The 22,343-nt window shown below is 39.5% G+C and overlaps 1 protein-coding gene across 1 annotated transcript in view; it reads right to left on the reverse strand.

Annotated features, from left to right (window-relative positions):
- The window catches only part of kcnh2b (potassium voltage-gated channel, subfamily H (eag-related), member 2b), an 86,213-nt gene that overhangs the window by 21,554 nt on the left and 42,316 nt on the right, over positions 1-22,343 (reverse strand). The window contains exons 2-3 of the mRNA XM_056451140.1: positions 5,155-5,589; positions 2,366-2,768 (exon numbers count right to left, since the gene is read on the reverse strand). Coding sequence (XP_056307115.1) covers positions 2,366-2,768; positions 5,155-5,589 — 838 coding nt within the window. The remainder of the gene's footprint in view (positions 1-2,365; positions 2,769-5,154; positions 5,590-22,343) is intronic.

Here is a 22,343-nt window from a genome sequence, read left to right on the forward strand (position 1 = left end):
TCTGATTGGCTGACAGCCGTGCAATATTCTGCAATATCAGCACTCGTGTGTACCCTTGTGTATTACTCCGTAGTATGACATAGAGTCACAGCAGATCAATAAACTCACTACAGTTGGACAAATACTGCAGCTGTTAGACAACATAATGTGCTTTTGGTATTTTAGGTGAGAATGTAGTTGTTTAGATTGCAACTATGCAGTTTATTTATAAGAATAGTGCCTATATTGAAGTATTTATCATTACGGAGATCGGTGGCCATCAGCCTGTCATACTGAGCAGAGCAAAGACAGTTGTGCCATAAGATGGCGACAGAGACCGCATAATAAGCCCTTATTTTTTAATAAGCCCTTGTATTTTAAACTACAGCTGATCAAATCATTATAAAACAGGTAAGTGACTTTCTAAGTCGATCTCTCTCTTTTATATGTTATAGTGCTGTATTTATACCATAGTAATCTAAGAGTGTTTGCTTTGCTTTGGCTTTTTCTGAGTTAATTATTGTGATCTCCCGAATGCAACAGAGAAATACTGGGAAATCTCTGTAGACTGATGGCATTTCATGCCGTTCAGCCTTAAAATCTTACAATGTGAGTAAAATCAGCTGTTTTGTCATCACTTTAGACCAGGGGTCACCAATCTCGGTCCTGGGGGGCCAGTGTCCCTGCAGGGTTTAAGTCCAGCTTGCCTCAACACACCTGCCTGGATGTTTCAAGTATACCTAGTAAGACCTTGATTAGCTTGTTCAGGTGTGTTTGATGAGGGTTGGAGCTAAAATCTGCAGGACACCGGCCCTCCAGGAACAAGTTTGGTGACCCCTGCTTTAGACATTACGCTAGAGAATCATTCAAACACTAGCTCTAAAGGTGAAGTAGCAACGGTTTCTGCTGTTCTGACGTCAGCTGTAGAGTAACAGAAGAAAGTAGTTCCTCTTACAAAAAGAGTTTTGAGACTCTCCGTGTTTGATTTTCTTTTTATATACACGATTATGCCGTCAAACTGTTGTATCAACGCAATATCACACTCATAGCAGTGCGATGTGGCTGTATATTGGCACTGGTCAGACACTGAGGCACTCGACCTGTGGTCTCGAGCCAACGCAAGCCTCCCACCAGTGGGAGTAGGTAGTGCTGTTGCCTCACAGCAAGAAGGTCGCTGGTTCGAGCCTTGGCTGAGTCAGTTGGCGTTTCTGTATAGAGTTTGCATGTTCTCCCCGTGTTGCCGTGGGTTTCCTCCGGGTGCTCCGGTTTCCCCCACAGTTCAAAGACATGTGGTACAGGTGAATTGGGTAGGCTAAATGGTCCGTAGTGTATGAGTGTGAATGAGTATATGAGTGTATGGATGTTTCCCAGGGATGGGTTGCGGCTGGAAGGGCATCCGCTGCGTGAAACATGTGCTGGATAAGTTAGCGGTTCATTCCGCTGTGGCGACCCCAGATTATTAAAGGGACTAAGCCGGAAATAAAATGAATGAATAAATAAATAATTTTTACATTTTATTTATTTAATTTTTTAAATGTATTTATTTATAAAACAAGTGTGATAAATATTATAGCAAAATAGAACTGAAAACTTAAAAGATGTCACTGACTGCATGTCAATATGTCTAATATTATCGGATAATTTGGTTCAGGTTCACCTCAAAAAATGCATGCTAATAAAATTATTATTATTATTATTATTATTATTATTATTACTTAGTCAACATAAATGAGTGTACATTTGCAAAACGTTATTCCACACTTTAAAACAAAACACATAGGAAATATAGGAAAACACTCACCGAAATTCTTAAAATAAAATGCATAAAGCAATAAAGCAATTTAAAATATTTTTAAATTAATCAATTTAAAATATAGCTAAATCTAAAGTTTTGTTCGAATTTATTTATTTATTTATTTATTTATTATATTTAATTTATATAAACTTACATTTTAGAAACGATACAAAAAACTATGTAATTGAATGTCTATAAATGTCTTAATAGTATGAAATAATTTGGTTCAGGTTCATCTCATAATGGAGATGAATCACAGCACATAATATTTGACTAGATATTCTTCAAGACACTAGAATTCAGTTTAAAGTGCAGTTTAAAAGCTTAAGTCATTGTATAACAGTGGTTTGTTCTGGAGACAATCCAAAACTAATATTGCTTAAGGGGGCTAACAATATTGACTTTAAAATGGCTTTAAACAAATTAAGAACAGTTTTATTCTAGCCAAAATAAAACAAATAAGACTTTCTCCAGAAGTAAAAATATTAGAGGAAATACTGTGAAAATTCCTGAATCTGTTAAACATCTTGACTTCAACTGAGTATTATACAGTGTAGATTTGATCAGATCTGACTAATAAAAGGAACTCACATCCGATGAGCATGACGCAGATGGAGAAGATCTTCTCGGAGTTGGTGTTGGGAGACACGTTCCCGAAGCCCACGCTGGTCAGGCTGCTGAAGGTGAAGTACAGCGCGGTCACGTATTTGTCCTTGATGCTGGGCCCGGAGCTGCGCGGGCTGCTGATGTTGTACTCTTTGCCCAGATGAACCCCGAGCGCGTGCAGCCAGCCGATGGAGCGGTTCTGCTCCACGTTCCCGATGGCGTACCAGATGCAGGCCAGCCAGTGGGCGATCAAAGCGAACGTGCACATCAGCAGAAACAGCACCGCCGCGCCGTACTCCGAGTAGCGGTCCAGCTTGCGGGCCACGCGCACCAGACGCAGCAGACGAGCCGTTTTCAGCAGCCCGATGAGGGTGGTCTGCTGAGTGGGCTGCAGGAAAAACACTGTTCATTTAGCATGCGCTTTAAAAGGCCGCCTTTTGCATAACAAATCACTTTTATAAAGGTTTTAAAGTTGTAACAGTATGGAAATCGTAAAAAAGTAGTGATTTCCAAATGTACTTTGACTTGTATTTCATTGCAGACAATATGAACACAAAGTATTTAACGTTTTGTCTGGTCAACTTCATTTCATTTGTAAATATACATGCTTTCCTGTCATTCAGACCTGCAACACATTCCAGATACAGTTAGGACAGGAGCAGTTTAGGGCTAGTAATCAGGTAAACTGGTGAAATAATGATGCCAAACAGGTGATGTCAACAGGTGATTGAGATTATGATTGGGTACAAAAGCAGCATCAAAGAAAAGTCTAGTCCTTTAGGAGCAAAGATGGGCAGAGGATCGCCGGTTTGCAAACAAATACCTGAGGATATTATTGAAATATGTTCCCCAAAGAAAGATATGAAGACATTTGGATATTTCACATTCAACAGTGCAGAGCATCATTAAAATATTAGAGGAATCTGGAGGAATTTCAGTGCGTAAAGGAAAAGAGTGCAACCCTAAGCTGAACAACCGTGATCTCCGATCCCTCAGGGGGCGCTGCATCAAGAATCCTCTTCATCTGTAAGCCATATCACCACATGGGCTCAGAACTACTGCAGAAAACGTTTGTCAAGAACCATAGTACGTAGTTACATCCGCAAATACCAGTGAAAACTGTACTGTGCCAAAAGAAAGCCCTATGTTAACAGTGTCCAGAAGCGCCGTCGACATCTCTGGACTCGGAGGCATCTGGGATGGACCATCACACAGTGGAGACCTGTACTGTGGTCAGATGATTCAGTATTTCAGGTATTTTTTTGAGAGAAATAAATGCTGTGTGCTTCCGACCAAAAAGAAAAAGATCAGCCAGACTGTTACCAGCAACAAGTCCAAAAGCCAGGGTCTGTCATGGTATGGGGTTGTGTCAGTGTCCTAGGCAACTTGCACTTCCGTGATGGCACCATTAATGCTGTAAAGTACATGTATTATTCAACAAGACAATGCAAAACAACATTCTGCACACATTACAAAGTCCTGGCTGCAGAGGAAGAGGATACAGGGAATTGACTGGCCTGCCTGCAGTCCCGACCTGTCTCCAATAGAGAATGTGTGGCACATTTTAAAGTGCAAAATGTGAGACCCCATACTGTTGCCCATCTTAAGACTTGTTTGCAGGAAGAATGGGACAAAATGACACCTGAAACACTTCATCACTTGTTCAGTCGCTAAACATGTCTTAGGTGTTGTGAAATGGAATGGCAACATTACAGCGTGGTAAATGCTTTACTGTTTCAACTTTTTTGAAAAAATTTGGAATATGTGTATATTTTGGGGGGAAAAATAATAAAAATGATGAGAAACACATTAAATAATGTTTGTTGTGTTGTCTGCAATGATATACAAGTCAAAGTACATTTAGAAATCACTACTTTCTTTGTTTATTTGCGTTTCCATACTGTCTCAGTACTGTGTTTTTCTGAATTCGGGGTTGTAGCTGAGTGGGCTGCTGATAAAATGTAAAAAAACAATAATAATAATAATAAAAGTGTAATTTCATGTTAAATTGCATGACATTTTGACCATTTTTAATTGATGCAATTTAATAACTTTGATGAAATAAAACACACATATGAAGAATTTAGATGATAAAACCTCTAAATGCCATCTGAAGTGAGCATTTTCATCAGGCTCTTGTGTGTATGTTTAGTAATATCACTTTTATGGCATATAATAAATGCTTTTCCTGGTCTGTGTGTGCCCTCAATTCGTCTCTTCTCTTCTTGTTTCTTTCTTTGAATTAGCAGGGTTTGAACGCGAGTAACACAAGACAGTCCAGTGATGTCGTTTCGAAAATGTTTAATAACAACTGAACTATATTACACGGTCAAAAAACTGTCTTGCTTCCATTCTTCATGACACAACAACAACTTCTTCCTTCCTGGAAGTGACATCAGCATATACTCTATATTAAAAATTAAATTACCTTTAGTAAAATATTTTCGAGTTTTGCTTTTCACATTATTATTAATTTAACATAAATAAACCAATGAACTTATGGCTCTTATATGGTCTTTAAATTGAAATATCTTAATATAAACAAAGGAGGCTGAGAAAAATATTCACTTTCTAATGAAATTTCAGAAGGCATTTGCATCTGAACTCTATATATCTATAATTCCCTGACTTTTCCTAAATATGTGTATTTTTCCTTCTGACATTGTTATTTATTAAAATTGCAAAACACAGAAGAGTTATGATAAAACATGCAATGGCTCATGCAGTATATCAGTAAGTGAAATAAAAGCAGAAAAGCCCTAATTCCTCCTCACCTCAGCACTCACCTCCTCCCCGCTTCTGTAAATGAGCAGGTCGAAGGGAATGGCGGCGACCATGTCGATCAGGAACCAGCCTTTAAAGTAATGCACGGCGATGCGCAGCGGATGACTGACCACCTCATCGTTAGCGTTGACGTATGTGGTGCGGAAGTTGATGACGATGTCGATGATGAACATGATGTCCACGATCAGATCCACCACGTTGAGCGGGCTGCAGGAGTATCCGCAGTTCTGCATGGAGCCGTCCTCAGCGTTATCCAGCAGGAAGGCAGCGGAGTACGGCGTCAGGATGGCCGTGTAGATGACCAGCAGCAGGATCAGCCAGTCCCACACCGCTTTAAACGGGCTGTAGTGCAGGACCGTCCACTTGTGGATGCGCGGAGCCTGCAGCTTATACTCCGGTAGAACATCAGCGCCCAGAGACAGAACCTGCAGGAGAACACAGGACACACTCAATACTACATTTCGTCATTTCATAGACGTATCTGTCTAAAGAGACTCACAATTAAGGAGGCATTCAGTGATTCAACAAGAGGAGGCAATACACACTAGTGTTGTCATGATACTGCCATTTCAGTACTAATTGGTAGGTCCAAACGGAATCTGCGAGCACAGAAATCTGTAGATTTATCTATTTATTTACTTGTATAAATGTGTGTACATTTATATTTATTCAGTTTATAAATTAATTTCAGTAATCAGTCCCTCCAGGATTTTGTGATTTTGCGATCGCTGAATTTATTGCAAAATCAAGCAATAAACTCCACAAAATTTTGCGGATCTCGCATTTTTTCTGAAATGCTGCGGATTTTTTCACAAATTTGGGGTCTAGACACTTTCTTTGACATCATAACGACACAAATTCACCCAATTATTAGACAATAAGGCACAGCTAAAGTAGTTCCGGCAGGTTTAGAGAGCATTACAGCACCATATCACTCCGCTGAATGATTAGAGTTCTTTCACAGCTACAACAGTCAGAAATCCCATCTGAACACAACAAAAGGCTTTGAAGATGTGGAAGAAACAAGTGCTGCACACAGGAGACGTTTGAGGAGGACAAACACCTGACAAATAAACTCTTAACATACAACATCTCAACAGTGGAGACTAGAAGAGAAGCACAATAGAGACCTCCAGGATGGGGAATTATTAGACAATATGGCACAGCTAAAGTAGTTCCGGCAGGTTTAGAGAGCATTACAGCTCCATATCACTCCGCTGAATGATTAGAGTTCTTTCACAGCTACAACAGTCAGAAATCCCATTCTAAACACAACAGAAGGCTTTGAAGGAGATGTGGAGGAAACTAGTGCTGCACACAGGAGACATTTGAGGAGGACAAACACCTGACAAATAAACTCTCAAGATACAACATCTCAACAGTGGAGACTAGAAGAGAAGCACAATAGAGACCTCCAGGATGGGGAATTATTAGACAATAAGGCACAGCTAAAGTAGTTCCGGCAGGTTTAGAGAGCATTACAGCTCCATATCACTCCGCTGAATGATTAGAGTTCTTTCACATCTACAACAGTTAAAAATCACATCAAAACACAACAGAAGTAGCCTATTAACTTCTCCATAACTGTATATTCAAGAGATCACGTTTAGCTGATAATTGATTAGGTAAATGCGTGTTTGGCATGCTGTCCCGGGAGAGAGCTTAGTAGGGAGAATGGGGAGTCTGAGCTCAGGTAGGTCTCAAGAAGTCCCCAGGATTGTGTTGGGAAAGAGTGGAGAGATAGGGGGATTCCTCAAGATGAAGATGGCTAATGTAAGTAAATCCGGCTGTTTGTGTGTGTTTGGATTGATCTGATTGGTATATCGTGTGAGTGTTAATGCGAGACCAGCTGTGGTCAATCATAAGCATGTCATTCTCTCGAAATTAGTTTATAAAATACCTCACTAACTGCAATATAGGCAGCATGGTGGAGCAGTGGGTAGCATGATCGCCTCACAGCAAGAACATTGCTGGTTCAAGCCTCAGCTGGGTTAGTAGGCATTTCTGTGTGGAGTTTGCATGTTCTCCTCATGTTGGCGTGGGTTTCCTCCGGGTGCTCCGGTTTCCCCCACAGTCCAAAGCCATGCACTAGGTGAATTGGGTAAGCTAAATTGTCCGTAGTGTATGAGTGTGTTTGGGTGTTTTTCAGCGATGGGTTGCATCTGGAAGGGCATCTGCTGTGTAAAACATATGCTGGATAAGTTGGCGGTTCATTCCGCTGTGGTGACCTCAGATTAATAAAATGACTAAGCCGAAGAGAAAATAAATAAATGACTAAATAATTGCAATATTTTCTTTCTCATCTTGTAAATATATAGAAACCAGGTAGATAAACTGCTATGTAAAAACTTTTGAAGGTTACGAAATACCCTATTAAATGTCTAAAACACTCGCACACTAGTGAGGGAGGGTGAGCGGACACAAGTGCAGTGTGTTGGTGTTTGAGAAGGGTTGACCTCTCATGAGCTCCGCTGATGCTCTTATATAAAGCTCTTGTGCTGCTTTAGGTGAAACTCTCCGTCAGTGTTTCTGTCTTCTGCATGAGTGAAAGCTCTGATGAACAAAAGCAAAGCGCTGAGCATTTAAATCACGCTGTTTGGAAACATAATGTGACACCATACCAGTATAGCACAACAAATGAGCAGCGCAAACACACAGATTTTTATGCATTATTTGTTATGGATTATTTGATGTACGGCACTTTGGAGTAACTATCTATCATGTAAAGTGTTTTATAAATAAATAAACTACAAATACACCTCATTTAATGCGTATTAGACTTATTAGTGCCACATTTTCCCTTTTTTTTCTATGTAACATGAAAATTGTTTGTTTCACTGTTTTAATTCATAATTCTCAAATACAGAAAAAATCACCAAACTTAATAAAAACAAGTTATGTACACTCAAATTATCCACACAGCTGAAGTCAGAAGTATTAGCCCCCTTAGATTGTTTTTCTTTTTTTAAATATTTCCCAAATGATGTTTAACAGAGCAAGGAAATTTTCACAGTATGTCTGATAATATTTTTTCTTCTGGAGAAAGTCTGATTTGTTTTATTTCGGCTAGAATAAAAGCAGTTTTTAATTTTTTAAGAGCCATTTTAAGGTCAATATTATTAGCCCCTTTAAGCTAATTTTTTTACTATAGTCTACAGAACAAACCATCGTTATACAGTAACTTGCCTAATTACCCTAACCTGCCTAGTTACCCTAATTAACCTAGTTAAGCCTTTAAATGTCACTTTAAGCTGTATAGAAGTGTCTTGAAGAATATCTAGTCTAATATTATTTAATGTCATCATGACAAAGAGAAAATAAATCAGTTAATAGAGATGAGTTATTAAACTATTATGATTAGAAATGTGTTGAAGAAATCTGCTCTCCGTTAAACAGAAATTGGGGAGAAAATAAACAGGGGGGCTAATAATTCTGACTTTAACTGTATACACACACATTATATAATTATACAGAATATATACACATATATAATTCAAACACACAAATATGTATATGTAAGTTCTCTTCACCACATCAGGGGCCTCATGTATCAATGCTGCGTACGCACAAAAACTTTGCATACGCAAGACTTTGGATTTACTAACAATGAAATGAACGTGAGAATGTGCGTACGTGTATTTCTTGTGTGTGCTTGCTTTATTTCCATTGGCGACTCCTAGAGGCAATTGTGTTAAATTACACACTACAAAGTATCTGAGCCGTGCAATGGCAGCTGTATGGGACGGGATCACCTGCATGTCAAGCAGGTATATAAGGTTTCCACACCATGCAGTTGACCAGCCAAAGATTAACGCAATTTGCAGCGATAGCCAGTTTTCCCGATGTAATCGGAGCGATCGACTGCACCCACATTGCTATAAAGGCGCCATCTGAAGACGCATATGCATACGTGAATCAGAAACATTTCCATTCAATACATGTGCAAATAATATGTGATGCTCAAATGCGCTTAACACAATACACACACACTTATTAATGATTCCTACTTGTCTTCCTCATGATGAAGAGTAGGCAAAATCTGATATGTAGTGGGGGATAAAACAAGATTGAGATCATCAGACGCTGGATTCAAACCGAGTTCTTGATTGATAGCGCCAAACATGATGCCATGCGCTTTACTAGCTACGCTATTCCCACTATTCCTTCACAGTGTGACGTTCAGATCTCACTGCGTTAACCGCGTCAGCTAAACTCTCCCACTCTAATTTTTTCTTTTGTTATTAATTCTGGAGGACAAGCTTGCAAATAACACCGTTTATCTCCGGTCTACCTCCAACAGGAGCACCTTCAATTCACATTCTGTTCAAAGTTTCCCTTCTTGCTTGCTTTTGCCATTGCTTTTTCATTCGGGTTTTCCAAAGTAGAGTCATTAGCATATTTATTAGGGGGAGGAGTCAGGCAGTGGTTTTGCGCTCGTGCACGTGCGCTCAGTTTCACGTTAATTCGGACGTACGAAGAGAATATGCGTGGGATTCAGCGTGCGCAGTGTTTCATACATCTGAATTTTTTACTGCGTACGCACATTTACAGCTTTGTCCGTACGCAATGTTTTGGTAAGAATTCAACGCAAGTCTTCGTACATGAGGCCCCTGGTGTCCATTATTTACTTACTTAAGCTCTTCTAAGTGGCTCGGTGGCTCAGCGGTTCATTTATTTTCTTTCAGCTCAGTATCTTATTTATCAGAGGTTGCACAGTGGAATGAACCACCAACTATTCAGCATATGTTTTACACAGCGGATACCCTTCCAGCTGCAACCCAGTACTGGGAAACACCCACACACACTTATTCACACACACTCATACACTACAGCCAATTCCCCTATAGCGCATGTGTTTGGACTGGAGCACCTGGAGGAAACCCACGCCAACACTGAGAGAGCATGCAAACTCTACACAGAAACACCAACTGATCCAGCCGAGGCTCAAACCAGAGACCTTCTGGCTGTGAGGCGGCAGTGCTAACCATTGAGCCACCGTGTTGCCACTTGTGAAATATCTGATATGTAATATTCATATACATTTTGTCAAACGCATTGGAGTATTTCCTGTGTAATTCACTGCACACATCACCAGTAGCAGCACATCTCCAGAGTTCTCCATGCTCAGGCTGCTGTTGTGTGCTTGTGAGTGTGTGTGTGTGTGTGTGTGTGTGTGTGTTGCTGTGGGCATCAGATCTCAGTCTCAGTGCTTGTGTGGAGCGTGCGCTGGTAAACGCAGGGCATTGTGGGTCAGCAGGTGTTGAGTGCAGAGACTGCAGGGGAGAGCAGGTGGCGCTCTGACACACACACACACACACATATACGCATATACACACACGCATATACACACATCACTCCAGCCTGAGTCATCATGGGAAATGTCCTCCAGCGTCTGTCAAGTCCACGTTGAAAAGAGCAGAAACGCTGTTCGCTGCCACTCACAACTCATGACTAACACACACACACACACACACACACACACACGCACACTCTCTCTCTCTCTCTCTCTCTCTCTCTCTCTCTCTCTGTTGGTGAAATACAACAGTGTGTGTGTGTGTGTGTGTGTGTGCGTGTGTGTGTGTGTGTGTGTGTGCGTGTGTGTGTGTGTGTGTGTGTGTGTGTGTGTTTTAGTGCTTGCAGAAACATTCTCTGTAAATATAGAGATTTTTTGTACTATTTTGTTTAATATTTCTTCGTTTTACTGTCTTTTTAATTTATTATTTATTGTTTTATTGTACTATTATTTAGATTTTATGAAATGAAATATAATATTAATTGTATGATAATAATAACAACTACTGCAACTGATAATGATGATAATAATAACAATAATAATCATCATCATAATCATTATTACATTATTATTACCGTTATTATTATATAATTAGTAGGGGATGACGCGGTATCTCAGCGGTTAGCACTGTGGCCTCACTGCAAGAAAGCCGTTGGTTTGAGCCTCGGCTGGTTCAGCTGGCATTTCTGTGTGGAGTTCGCATGTCCTCCCCGTGTTGGCGTGGGTTTTCTCCGGGTGTTCTGGTTTCCGGCTCAGGTTTGAACTTTGAGTGTTTTCCTCTCAGAGAAAAGTGTATAAAGTGTGTAGTGAGGGGTTTTACAGCCTTGAAACATCTATAATTATTGTAAAAAATAAAGCTGACTACTGGATTTCGACTATTGTGGGTTATATTTTATAACGTAACTCCTGCAAATAACGAGGGATCACTTTATTTTAATTTTAAATACCCTTTTTCAATATGAATCTCTTTTGAAATGTCATTTAAATTGACATTTTCAGCATCACTACTCCCTACTACTGTCACACGATCCTTCAGGTATCATTATAATGCAATATTATGATTTGCTGCTCAATTAAAGATGTTTTTAATAATAATAGCACTGCAAAACATCGTATTTCTGCTGCTTGTATTGTACCCAAGCACTGAATAAAGATGTGTGTGGTGACTGAGATGAAGCTGTGTTTACTGTGCAGTGTTTCGCAGACATCAGCTGGTGTCACGCCTGAGCTCTTCTGCACAAATCATCACCTCAAACTGATCCCAGAACAGTCCGTCATTCAGCACAGACTAACCCGTCCCGCGTCAAGAAGACCCTCCTCGGGGACAGCAGGCCTTTTTTTAGAAGCCAACACCACTAAAATAAGCTCGTCAGACCTCCCCGCTGAAGCATGAAGATAAACCACGTCAAAACACATTAGAAGAAGCCCAAAACATCCGCTGTTTATCACAGGAGCCACTGCAGATCAAGAGCTGCACGCTGAAAACACTGCAGATGTGATTTAACAAAGCATTAAAGCAAGCCTTAGTAAGTCACTGGTTAACCGTGGTTTGTTTTGTAGCCAATCAGAGGTCTAATAATATTACGTTTTAACACCCGTGTTGGTTATTCCAGCCCAGGGTTGCCCAATTTTTTATATAAAGGGCCAAAAACCAAATATCACTGAGAGCCAAGGGCTGAAGGTAAATATAGAACACAGGCTCTGTCACGGTTCTGTCAGGGAAAAAACTCAGGAAGAATCAAGTGCAGGTAAAACAATTATTTATTTCAGTGGTCTGCAGAGGGGATAGAACACAACAAAAGATCCCAGCACGGGGTGCTGTAAATGCCACAAAAAGGCACCAAATCCTGGCAAAAAATAAAACAAAAAGGTCCAACAGTGGAGCGCGCAGTGATCCAAAGTCACCAGTCAAAAAGACCAAAAAGTTCAAGTGAAAATTCATGGGAAATACTCAAAGAGTCCAGCAGGGGGCGCACGGTGATCCAACTCGCCAGTCAATAACGGGCCAAGAAGAAAACTAAGGACAATACTGAATGCCTCCAGGAGGAGGCGCACGGTGGTCCAACTTGACGGTCAATAAGGAGATAGCAGCGACCAAGCTACGAGTACCCAGGCGGGATGTAAGATGACCAGAGAGGGAGCGAGAAGATTGCTGGTGGGCGGAATAGAGAGACTGAAGCGGGAAGTGAGGAGGGATGCGTCTGCCACGCCTAATAGCAGCAGGAGCGATCTGACGAAAGAAAAAAAAGGAAAAGGTCCAAACCAAACAGATCAAAACTGGCACTGGAGTCTAAGTGGCAACGAGACTGGACAGGACATGATCTAAGAGACCACAGCGTGAGATGAACATACACAACGATCAGGTACAAGACAATGAAAAGGAGAAGAATAAATAGGGAGACTAATAAGGATAAGACTAGAGACAGGTGCGAATAATGAAATGATAATGATCTAATGAGTAGATTGACGAGTGGGTGGAGTGAAGCGGCAGAGCACATGGCGAGCTGTCAAAACAATGCCATGTGCACCGAGAAAAACAAACACAAATGACTGTGACAACAACATGCAGGTGACGGACCATGACAGGCTCATTCTGAAAACGTAGTCCCGCGGACGTTTCTGGAGACCACAAATTATGTAGCCGGGGATACGTATGGCTGCGTTTCATTTTTTTTAATGAACGCTACGGGCCGGAGTGACGCCATTCCTTTTCGCACTTACTGGCTGACCGCTTACCCCGTGTGGAGGGCTTTCCCTCTGCAACCAGTTTGTCCAGTTAGCTCATCATGTACGTTGGCGGACTTGAGACGCAGAGAGGAGATGACCACAACGACGGGGTTTGAGTCCAGGGAAAAGCGGGTCCAGAAAGCAAGTAAGACAAAAACCGAATCCAAAAAATAAAATGAACAAGTGAATAACAGGGTGAGAATGTGGTAAAATCCGAGGGCTTTTCTTTTTCTGGACGGCTTTTGTAAATCGTTGGTTGGGTTTTAGGGAAGTAAGTGGGTGGGCGGGTCAATCAATAAAATTAGTTGGGTTAAGGGAAGAAGGAGGGTGGGTCAGTTGATTGGTCGGCCAGCCAGTCAGTCATTCAGTCAGTCAGACAGACGTTCGGTCAACAGCGGCCTCTGGTGGGTTTACACGAAAACAGTGGGTGTGAACGGCACTCGCGAGAGAAATTTAAGATATAGAAAAGCGCACGCAGTGGCCTCTCGTGGATTTGCGAAAATGAAAACTACAAAAATACGTACCTCCTGGGACGTATTTTGTGGTCTCCAGAAACGTCCACGGGACTACGTTTTCAGAATGAGCCTGGGTTGTAAATATACCAAACTATACCAAAGACTGTACACAAGACATGTCATTTGTATACTTTTGAAAGGGGATTGAATTGTTCACACTCCTGATTTATATGTAGATTTTTTGGCATGCTGTCCTGTGAGAGAGCCCTAAGCTCAAGGGATCCTCAGGCCCAGGGCTCCCTTCCCTTTGCAGGGCGAGGGGAGATTGAGCTCAGGTTAATCTCAAAACTCCCCCGCTGCTGAGGTTAAGGTGAACTTCCTGAGAGTACGACATTTAGAAAAAAGATTTAGGATTATTTTGTCTATAATATAAAGCATATTTGGATGGTGGGAGGAAACCGAGGAACCTGGGGGAAGCATACATGGACATGGGAAGAACATGCAAACTCTGTACAGAAATACCAGATGGCCCAGCGAGGACCTGGCACCATTGGTATTCTTGCTGTGAGGCAACAGTGCTAGTCACTGGGCCACCGTGCCACCAATTCTGGATAAAGGTGGAAGAAGGGGAAGAGGGGGGTTTCTTCCTGATGAAGATAGCTGTAGGAAGGAAATGAGGCTATATAGTGACTTGGGATCTTTTGATTGAAGAATCGTGATAAGGTAATGTGGGCCAGCTGGGTCAATCATGAGCACGTGCCCCTCTTGAAATTAGTTTAATATTGAACTTCACAAAGTGTGTAACAGTAAATATGGCGAATGAACCCCCACCTACTAGTACATGAGCCAATCATGGGTCGCTAGAGACTGACGATTCTCCAGGGGAAAACGACAACTTATCCAACCGGGACTCAAACCAGCAACCTTCTTGCTGTGAGGCCACAGTGCTAACCACTGAGCCACTGTGACGCCTTATCTCTGATTTAATCTTCGAAAACTGTTTTTATAATCTAAACATGCTGCCAAAAACAGGAAAAAAATGTAATTAGAAGTTAGTACCGGCTTTTATTCTCCACTACAAAGTTTCATTGTTATACAAACAAAAGAGATGCGATTTGAGGTAAATGTTCCTGAGGGAGCTAATCATGATGGATTTGATGGAGAAAGTAGGACGATCGATCGTACTTCGACCCAAATTGCACAGATCATCTAAATGAAGAGTCATCTGTGAAATCAAATGGGGAGATAAACTCAGTCATCCATCAGGATCAGTGGAGGAACCAGGACAACATACTGCCATTTCTTTGCATTTTTCTTTACAAGTGACGACCTTCAGTGTCTTTACATATATTGTTCCTTTAAAAAGCAGGTAATATGTTAAAGTGACACTTCAGTGCCTCAGAGTCATTCAGAAATTATTATTAAATGCTGGATTAATGCACAATAAACTTTTTATTACAACAGTGTTGCAAAAACGTTTTATACCATTTCAAATATGTATATTAATGTGCATGCTGTATGTTATAAGTGCACATACATTGTTTACCTATAGTGTTAACATGGTCATTATACAGTGAGTAATACAACAGGCATTTATAAATAGTTTGGGCTAGCTTTTGGAGCTGTACATTGCTTTACAATTCCCTTGATAGGTGAACATTAGCCAGTGGGGGAGTGTCTTTTGTCTCTCCACATGTGCATTATTTATGACCATTGTCACTCACGTGTAGAGCTGAGATTACCCAAAACAGACTTTACAAAATGTAAATCATTGTAATGTTTTGGAATTTATTTCAGCTACATACCACGCATATTATTTTGCTAAAAAAAACGCAAGCACATATATCAGTATTTCTCACATATTATTGTAGCACAGTTTGAATACAAATGAAATACATGTTGGCCAGTACTATGTAAGAAGGCCCACACGGAATCTGCACACGCAGAATTCCGCAGATTTTGAGCCCATCATTAATTCTGTTTATTTACTTGAGTAAATGTGTGTAAATCTATATTTATTCAGTTTTTTTTTATTAATTACAGTTATATTATTGACTAATATGAAAATGTTCATCTGATTTATGTACAATACAGTTTGTACAGTAATATTTTCTGTATTTTAGTAGATATATTATATGAGAGACTTGCTTTGTTTACCAAATAAACTGAATCTAATTGCATTTGCATTTTAAACATTAAATTCAATAATAATATATTTCACATATTAAGGTTTTAGTTATGATATTCCCAAAATAATTCCGCAGAAATCCGCAGATTTTTACCAAAATTCTCTGCAGAAATATCAAAAAACGTCCGCAGATTCCGTCTGGCCCTAGTAATAAGTAGCTGAAATTAGCACAAATGTCAGGGCATGTCAAAACATCTTAGTGGCCCCAGAATCACCTCAGACCCCAGAGGGTTAAATGCATCTGAAGTCAGAAAACATTGTCATTTTCTCAGATTGAATTGAATTGAATTTTCTCAGTTGTAAGAGCAACAAATAATAACTTGACTTATATTTAATCATTGGGAAAAGTGGCAGAAGGTGGATTTTTCTGCTGAATCATCTGTTGATCTGCATCTCAATCATCACTAATACTGCAGAAGACCTACTGGAATTCGCATGGAGCCAAGATTCTCATAGAAATCAGTCAAGTTTGATGAATAAGAAATCATGGTTTGGGGTTACATTCGGTATGGAGGCGTGCGAGAGATCTGCAGAGGGGATGATCAACATCAACAGCCTGAGGTATCAAGACATTTGTGCTGCCCATTACATTACAAACCACAGGAGAGGGACAATTCTCCAGCAGGATAGCGCTCCTTCTCATACTTTAGCCTCCACATCATCCTGAAAGCAAAGAAGGTCAATGTGCTCCAGGATTGGCCAGCTTAGTCACCAGAGATGAACATTATTAAGGATGTCTGTGGTAAGATGGAGGAGGCATTGAAGATGAACACAAAGACTCTTGCTGAACTCTGGGAGTCCTGCAAGAAGGCTTTCTTTGCCATTCCAGATGACTTTATTAATCAGTGATTTGAGTCATGTCAGAGATGTATGGATGCAGTCCTCCAAGCTCATGATGGAGTCAGACACAATATTCATTCTGTTTTCACTGCAGCATGAGCACATATTCTATACTGGACATTATTGAAGGTTCAGTGAGCAGACTTTTGTCTAAGCAAATTCAGACCTTACTGTCCTAATGAAATCATTAATAATCAAGCCATGATCATATTTTATTGTGGTCAAATAAGAGTAATCTAGAGGCCTTTACCTTTCATGTAAGACACTTCTCATACCAAATGATCAACTAGAAGTCAGGGTATTATTTGTTGTTCCTAAACCCGGATAGACGGCAAAACTTTTGTCAGGTAGTGTATGTTTAATATTTGAATAACTTTGCAATGGTTTTGATATAATTTTGAATGATTGATGATTGATTTTGAATCAATGCAGAGCTTCATGTCTGTAGGCCCCTCCCCCTTTCATAACCCAACTCTGCTCTGATTGGTCAGCTGGGCAAGACTATTTTGATTGGTCTTTCCGAGTCTGAAACCATTTCAGATTGTTTATGCTTCAGGAGAGGTGGGATTATGCAAATTAATTACGTTGATCATGTTCACCGTAATTCAAAAGATTCAAATATAAAGACACATTAGGTTCATTCTGAACAGACTCTTTTAAGAGACAATATTTGTATTCATCATGCACTTTTTAGTTTACACTGAAGTATAGCTACGTTACAAACTGCAAATAAGATATGTTTTAAAAACCCACATGACCTGCTCTTTAAATAAACATTATGAATCTCCTTCAAACGTATAATAGATGAAAATTGCCTCAGTTTCTTGGCAGATTGGCTCCAGAATACACAGCCAAATTCCGCATGAAATCTAGAGAATAATCAGTATCTGCAGCACTAGAATGAGTCACAGGCCAATGAGAATAAAGTATGAAGAAAAGAGGACAACAACATCTGAAAGATTCAACACTGCTCTTACTACTGTAGACGATTATTATCATCTTCATTAATCATTTCATCTCCATGATTATGCGAAACGTGGAGCACAACTTGAGCTAATATTTCTCCAACATGGCTATATATATTAGAACTATGGAGGACTTTGAACTTCCTCTGAATGTCAGTTACAGGTTTATCTGGTAGGTACTGCAAATGATTTTGCAATTTGGACATACACTCACCGGCCACTTTATTAGGTACACCTGTCCAACTGCTTGTAACGCAAATTTCTAATCAGACATGGCAGCAACTCAGTGCATTTAGACGTGTAGACATGGTCAAGACGATCTGCTGCAGTTCAAAGTGAGCATCAGAATGGGGAAGAAAGGGGATTTAAGTGACTTTGAACGTGGCATGGTTGTTGCTGCCAGACGGGCTGCTCTGAGTATTTCAGAAACTGCTGATCTACTAGGATTATCACGCACAGCCATAGGGTTTACAGAGAATGGTCTGAAAAAGAGAATATACATATGTATAGGAATATTTCCAGTACCTTGTTGAATCTATGCCATGAAGGATGAAGGCAGTTTTGTGTGTCCAACTAGGTACTAGTAAGTTGTACCTAATAAAGTGGCCGGTGAGTGTATACGGTTCATTTCTCAGTGAATATAGACAATATAGGTTGATGCATTTAAACAAAAGTGTTTTATTAATCGATTATATCCATTAAAATAAGAGTTTGGTCACAGAATATCTTTATAAATAAAAAGATAATACAGTTATTACACAATTCAGTTATTGCAAAAAAAGAAATTACTACTAAAATTCTACAAAATCTGATATATTTAGATTTTTCCAGTTTATTAAAATTTTATGTAATATTTTCCTGAACATATTGATTTGGATGAAGTAATTTCTGGACCGTGATGCTGTTTAATGAAGCTTCAGGAGTGAGATTTCCCTCTGGATGTGTGTGTATGTGTGTGTGTGTGTGCGCACTTCTGTGTTAATTAGATCTAAAGCTCGGTTCTGTCCATCTGATGAGTGTTGATCGTTTTCAGCCATATTCATTTCACATACATTGATTTGGCAAAGACTCATGAAGATGATTCACACTGGACATTCCAAAAGTTCCGACACACTGAACACATGATCTGAATCACTAATGAATCATCTATCTATCTATCTATCTATCTATCTATCTATCTATCTATCTATCTATCTATCTATCTATCTATCTATCTATCTATCTATCTATCTATCTATCTATCTATCTATCTATCTATCTATCTATCTATCTATCTATCTATCTATCTATCTATCTATCTATCTATCTATCTATCTATCTATCTATCTATCTATCTATCTATCTATCTATCTATCTATCTATCTATCTATCTATCTATCTGTCTGTCTGTCTATCTGTCTGTCTGTCTACCTATCCATCCATCCATCCATCCATCCACAACTTCAGTAACACATGGTTCTGTCCAGTTTAATCAAATTTAATACCTCTCCTACCCGAAAGTTTAAATAGTCTTCACAAATTCAATTCAATATTTCAAAGCTAAATGAAATCCCCCAGAAAGCGTAAGTCCACAGACCTCTCACAGGTTGGACGTGGAATTATTCAGAGAGCAGAGAAATCCCTGCGGTAATACAGCAAATCAAATATTGAGGAGCCTCAATTTCTATTATAAACAATGACAGAAACTTTGAATTGGTGGAGCGAACAAGCTCTCGTTTCTCAGCACCTCTGGGTCTGATAGCACAATAAATAATTCATTTCAAGAGCACCGCAGATCAAATCTTGAAGAATCAAGAGTCAAGAGTCGAACTCAAACTACAATGAAATGTCTGAGGCATACTCGACCTAAAAAAACAACAGCAAAAAACTAAATCATAGTATATATAGCATAACTATAGGGACTGATCAACCAGTGAAGATACCAGACTCATATTAAGCTCATCTATCTGAATTAATAAACGCTCCACTGTTTGCCTTTTCTACTGTATCACAGATGAATTTCCTTTAAAGAGAATAAAAGAGCATGTGAAGCGCAGAGTAATCCTGCATTTCTCTTTTCCATCTCTAATTCTCTCTTGGCTGCAGCTTTCTTCTCAAATCTTCATCACGGTTGCTGCTTTAGGGCTTCAGGACGTCTGGCTTATTTTAGCATCTCTGAGATTCTGTTGAGGACTCTGTTACTATTAGAACTGTGATTTTTAACATGAATTACATACATTAATATGTAAAATACATTAATATGTGTGCCTGGACTACAGTTTCTTTTAAATTGCTTGTTGTTTATTTGTTGTTAGTGTTGTTGTAAATGTCAGCGTCTGAACAAAGCTTCTTTTTTAGGTCTGTTGAGGATTTGACAGCTTTAATTTGGGGTGGTTTTAGTGTCTGCTCGCTTATGTAATCTGATTGAGAGCCGTTTTTCCATCTGCTCATGAAAAACTTGAATAAAGCACAACTCTACAAAGTCCCGTGAGATGCTTTAAATTAAGAGTTTAGTAATATGAAAGGAAACCCATTAACTTATTACTCAAAACTGTAATAAATGAAGGAAAAAAACGATAGTTTTAGTTTTAAACATTTTTTAAGGATTTTTTAAAAGTTGATTGAGTGGTTCACTTTGTATATTAAAGTATATTGTTAAATGTTGTATTTTTTTAATCTTTAAAATATTAAATGTTTTTATTTCATCATAACTTTGACATTTTGACATCTTTCATGCAATATTTGAGTTAAGATAAATGGACAATAAACTTGGGTTAGGCCATGGAAAATATAGTTTGTACAGTATAAAAACAATGGAAACCTATGTAACGTCCCCACAGTTCACAAAAACAAACCTGTGTGTAAGTTTGAATGTGTGTGCGTGTGAGTAAGTGAATGTGTTTGCGTGTGTATGTGTGTGTGTGTGTGTGTGTGTGTGTGTGTGAATCTCAGGCTCTCTAGAGACTAAAACTGTCATCTGTTGTGCATTCCTCCATTTTTAACCCTTCACATGTCCACTGGCATCCCATAAACCGAATCACAATGACACAAACCTGATATGTGTCTGAACTGACCCTCAGTGTAAATATTGAGTCCTCAAACTGCAGATATCAAGGACATTTTAGAGGAAATCTGACTGTGAAAACCATCATGAGGAAGCTGAAATAACAGACACGCACTCATTGTGGTTGTAAACACACAATTAGACACAAAGATAGACACAATTATCCTAAGGAGGCGGCACGGTGGCTCAGTGGTTAGCACTGTGGCCTCACAGCAAGAAGTTCGCTGTTTTGAGTCCTGGCTGGGTCAGTTGTCATTTTAGTGTGGAGTCTGTGTGTTCTCCAAGTGTTGGTGTGGGTTTCCTCTAGATGCTCCAGTCAGGGTTCATACAGGCACAGCCTAATGAAAAGCAAGGACTTTTAAGCACTTTTTCCAGCACCTATTTTATTTTCAAGACTGATATGCAACGTATTGAACACCTAGGGTCCGTTATTCGCAGCTCGCTTAAATGATCTAAGATGATTTGGCAGATCCTGGATCTGTTAATCTTGATAACTGATCTCTGGCTAATTTGGTTCTTCAAACACGTTCGTGAATCAGATTAAAATGTCTGGATTAACTGATCTGAGATCCCTGCGTGTGCAGTGTTGCCAGATATAGCTGACTGATTCCAGCCCAAAAACTGTCGAAAAACCGCAGAAAATCAAAAAGCGCCGCTCAACAATCATTAGACTGTAATAAACTGTCGTGAGGCTGAGGAGCGGGGGGGTGGGGGGCAAGGTGCTTAAGTGATTGAGATGTCGTGTCGGGGAGTGACGTCACAAGCCTTTCTACACTGTTCTAAATGTATGCGAAGAATGGGGGCTATGGCATCTCTTTGGGAGATCAAAACAGGTCTATAAGGGCAGACCGGGGCTGGCTGGCACGCCGTTGCAAAATCGCCCAAATTTTCAGTACCCGTATATGTCATTTTTTACCCGCTAAAATAAATTCAAAACCGCCCAATTAGGCAGGAAACTGCCCAATCTGGCATCACTGTTGTGAAGGACAGATCTATCGATCCTCGAAATCATGATCAGCAATGCAATGATTGGCTGACGGCACAGCAGCGTAATGACATCATCTGATTAATATTCAATTATCCATGTGAGCAAAATGACATCAAATTCACAGTAAACGGTTTGTTAAATATGATACGCCATAACTCTCCACATTTGTTGTGAGCTGCAGGCTTTACACTTTCATGTGTCAAGAGTATTCAACAGTTTATTTAGAGCGGATTTTCTTTGTTAGTAGCCGCTTTCTTAATCAGTGTAAAGAATATCTGGATGTTTAAATTAATTTTGCATCACAAAAGCATTTTGATATCGTTCAATGTGTCTGCAACTTTAGTGAAGCATCAAATCACCGTCATATTAGCTGTCAAAACTTGTTCATGACTGCATAAATGTATTATTCCTTTAAAATAAGTCGAATATTGAGCATGTCTATTGTCGTACACAAATCGTACTAAAGCGATTGTATCTCAAAAGTTCATATCAATATATTTTCTCTTTGAACCACCAGGTGGCAGTCTTTGTAATTTTATTTCGGACTGCAGAAGTTTTATTAAAACATATTTTTAACTATAGTAAAAAAATATATATATATATATTTACTATTTTCCCAAGTGTATATAACTCCTGTAAGAAAATATCAGAATTGGGTACATACTTTCAGTATTATATTT

Source organism: Danio aesculapii, chromosome 24 (genome assembly GCF_903798145.1).
Source record: "Danio aesculapii chromosome 24, fDanAes4.1, whole genome shotgun sequence".
Lineage (NCBI taxonomy): Eukaryota > Metazoa > Chordata > Actinopteri > Cypriniformes > Danionidae > Danio > Danio aesculapii.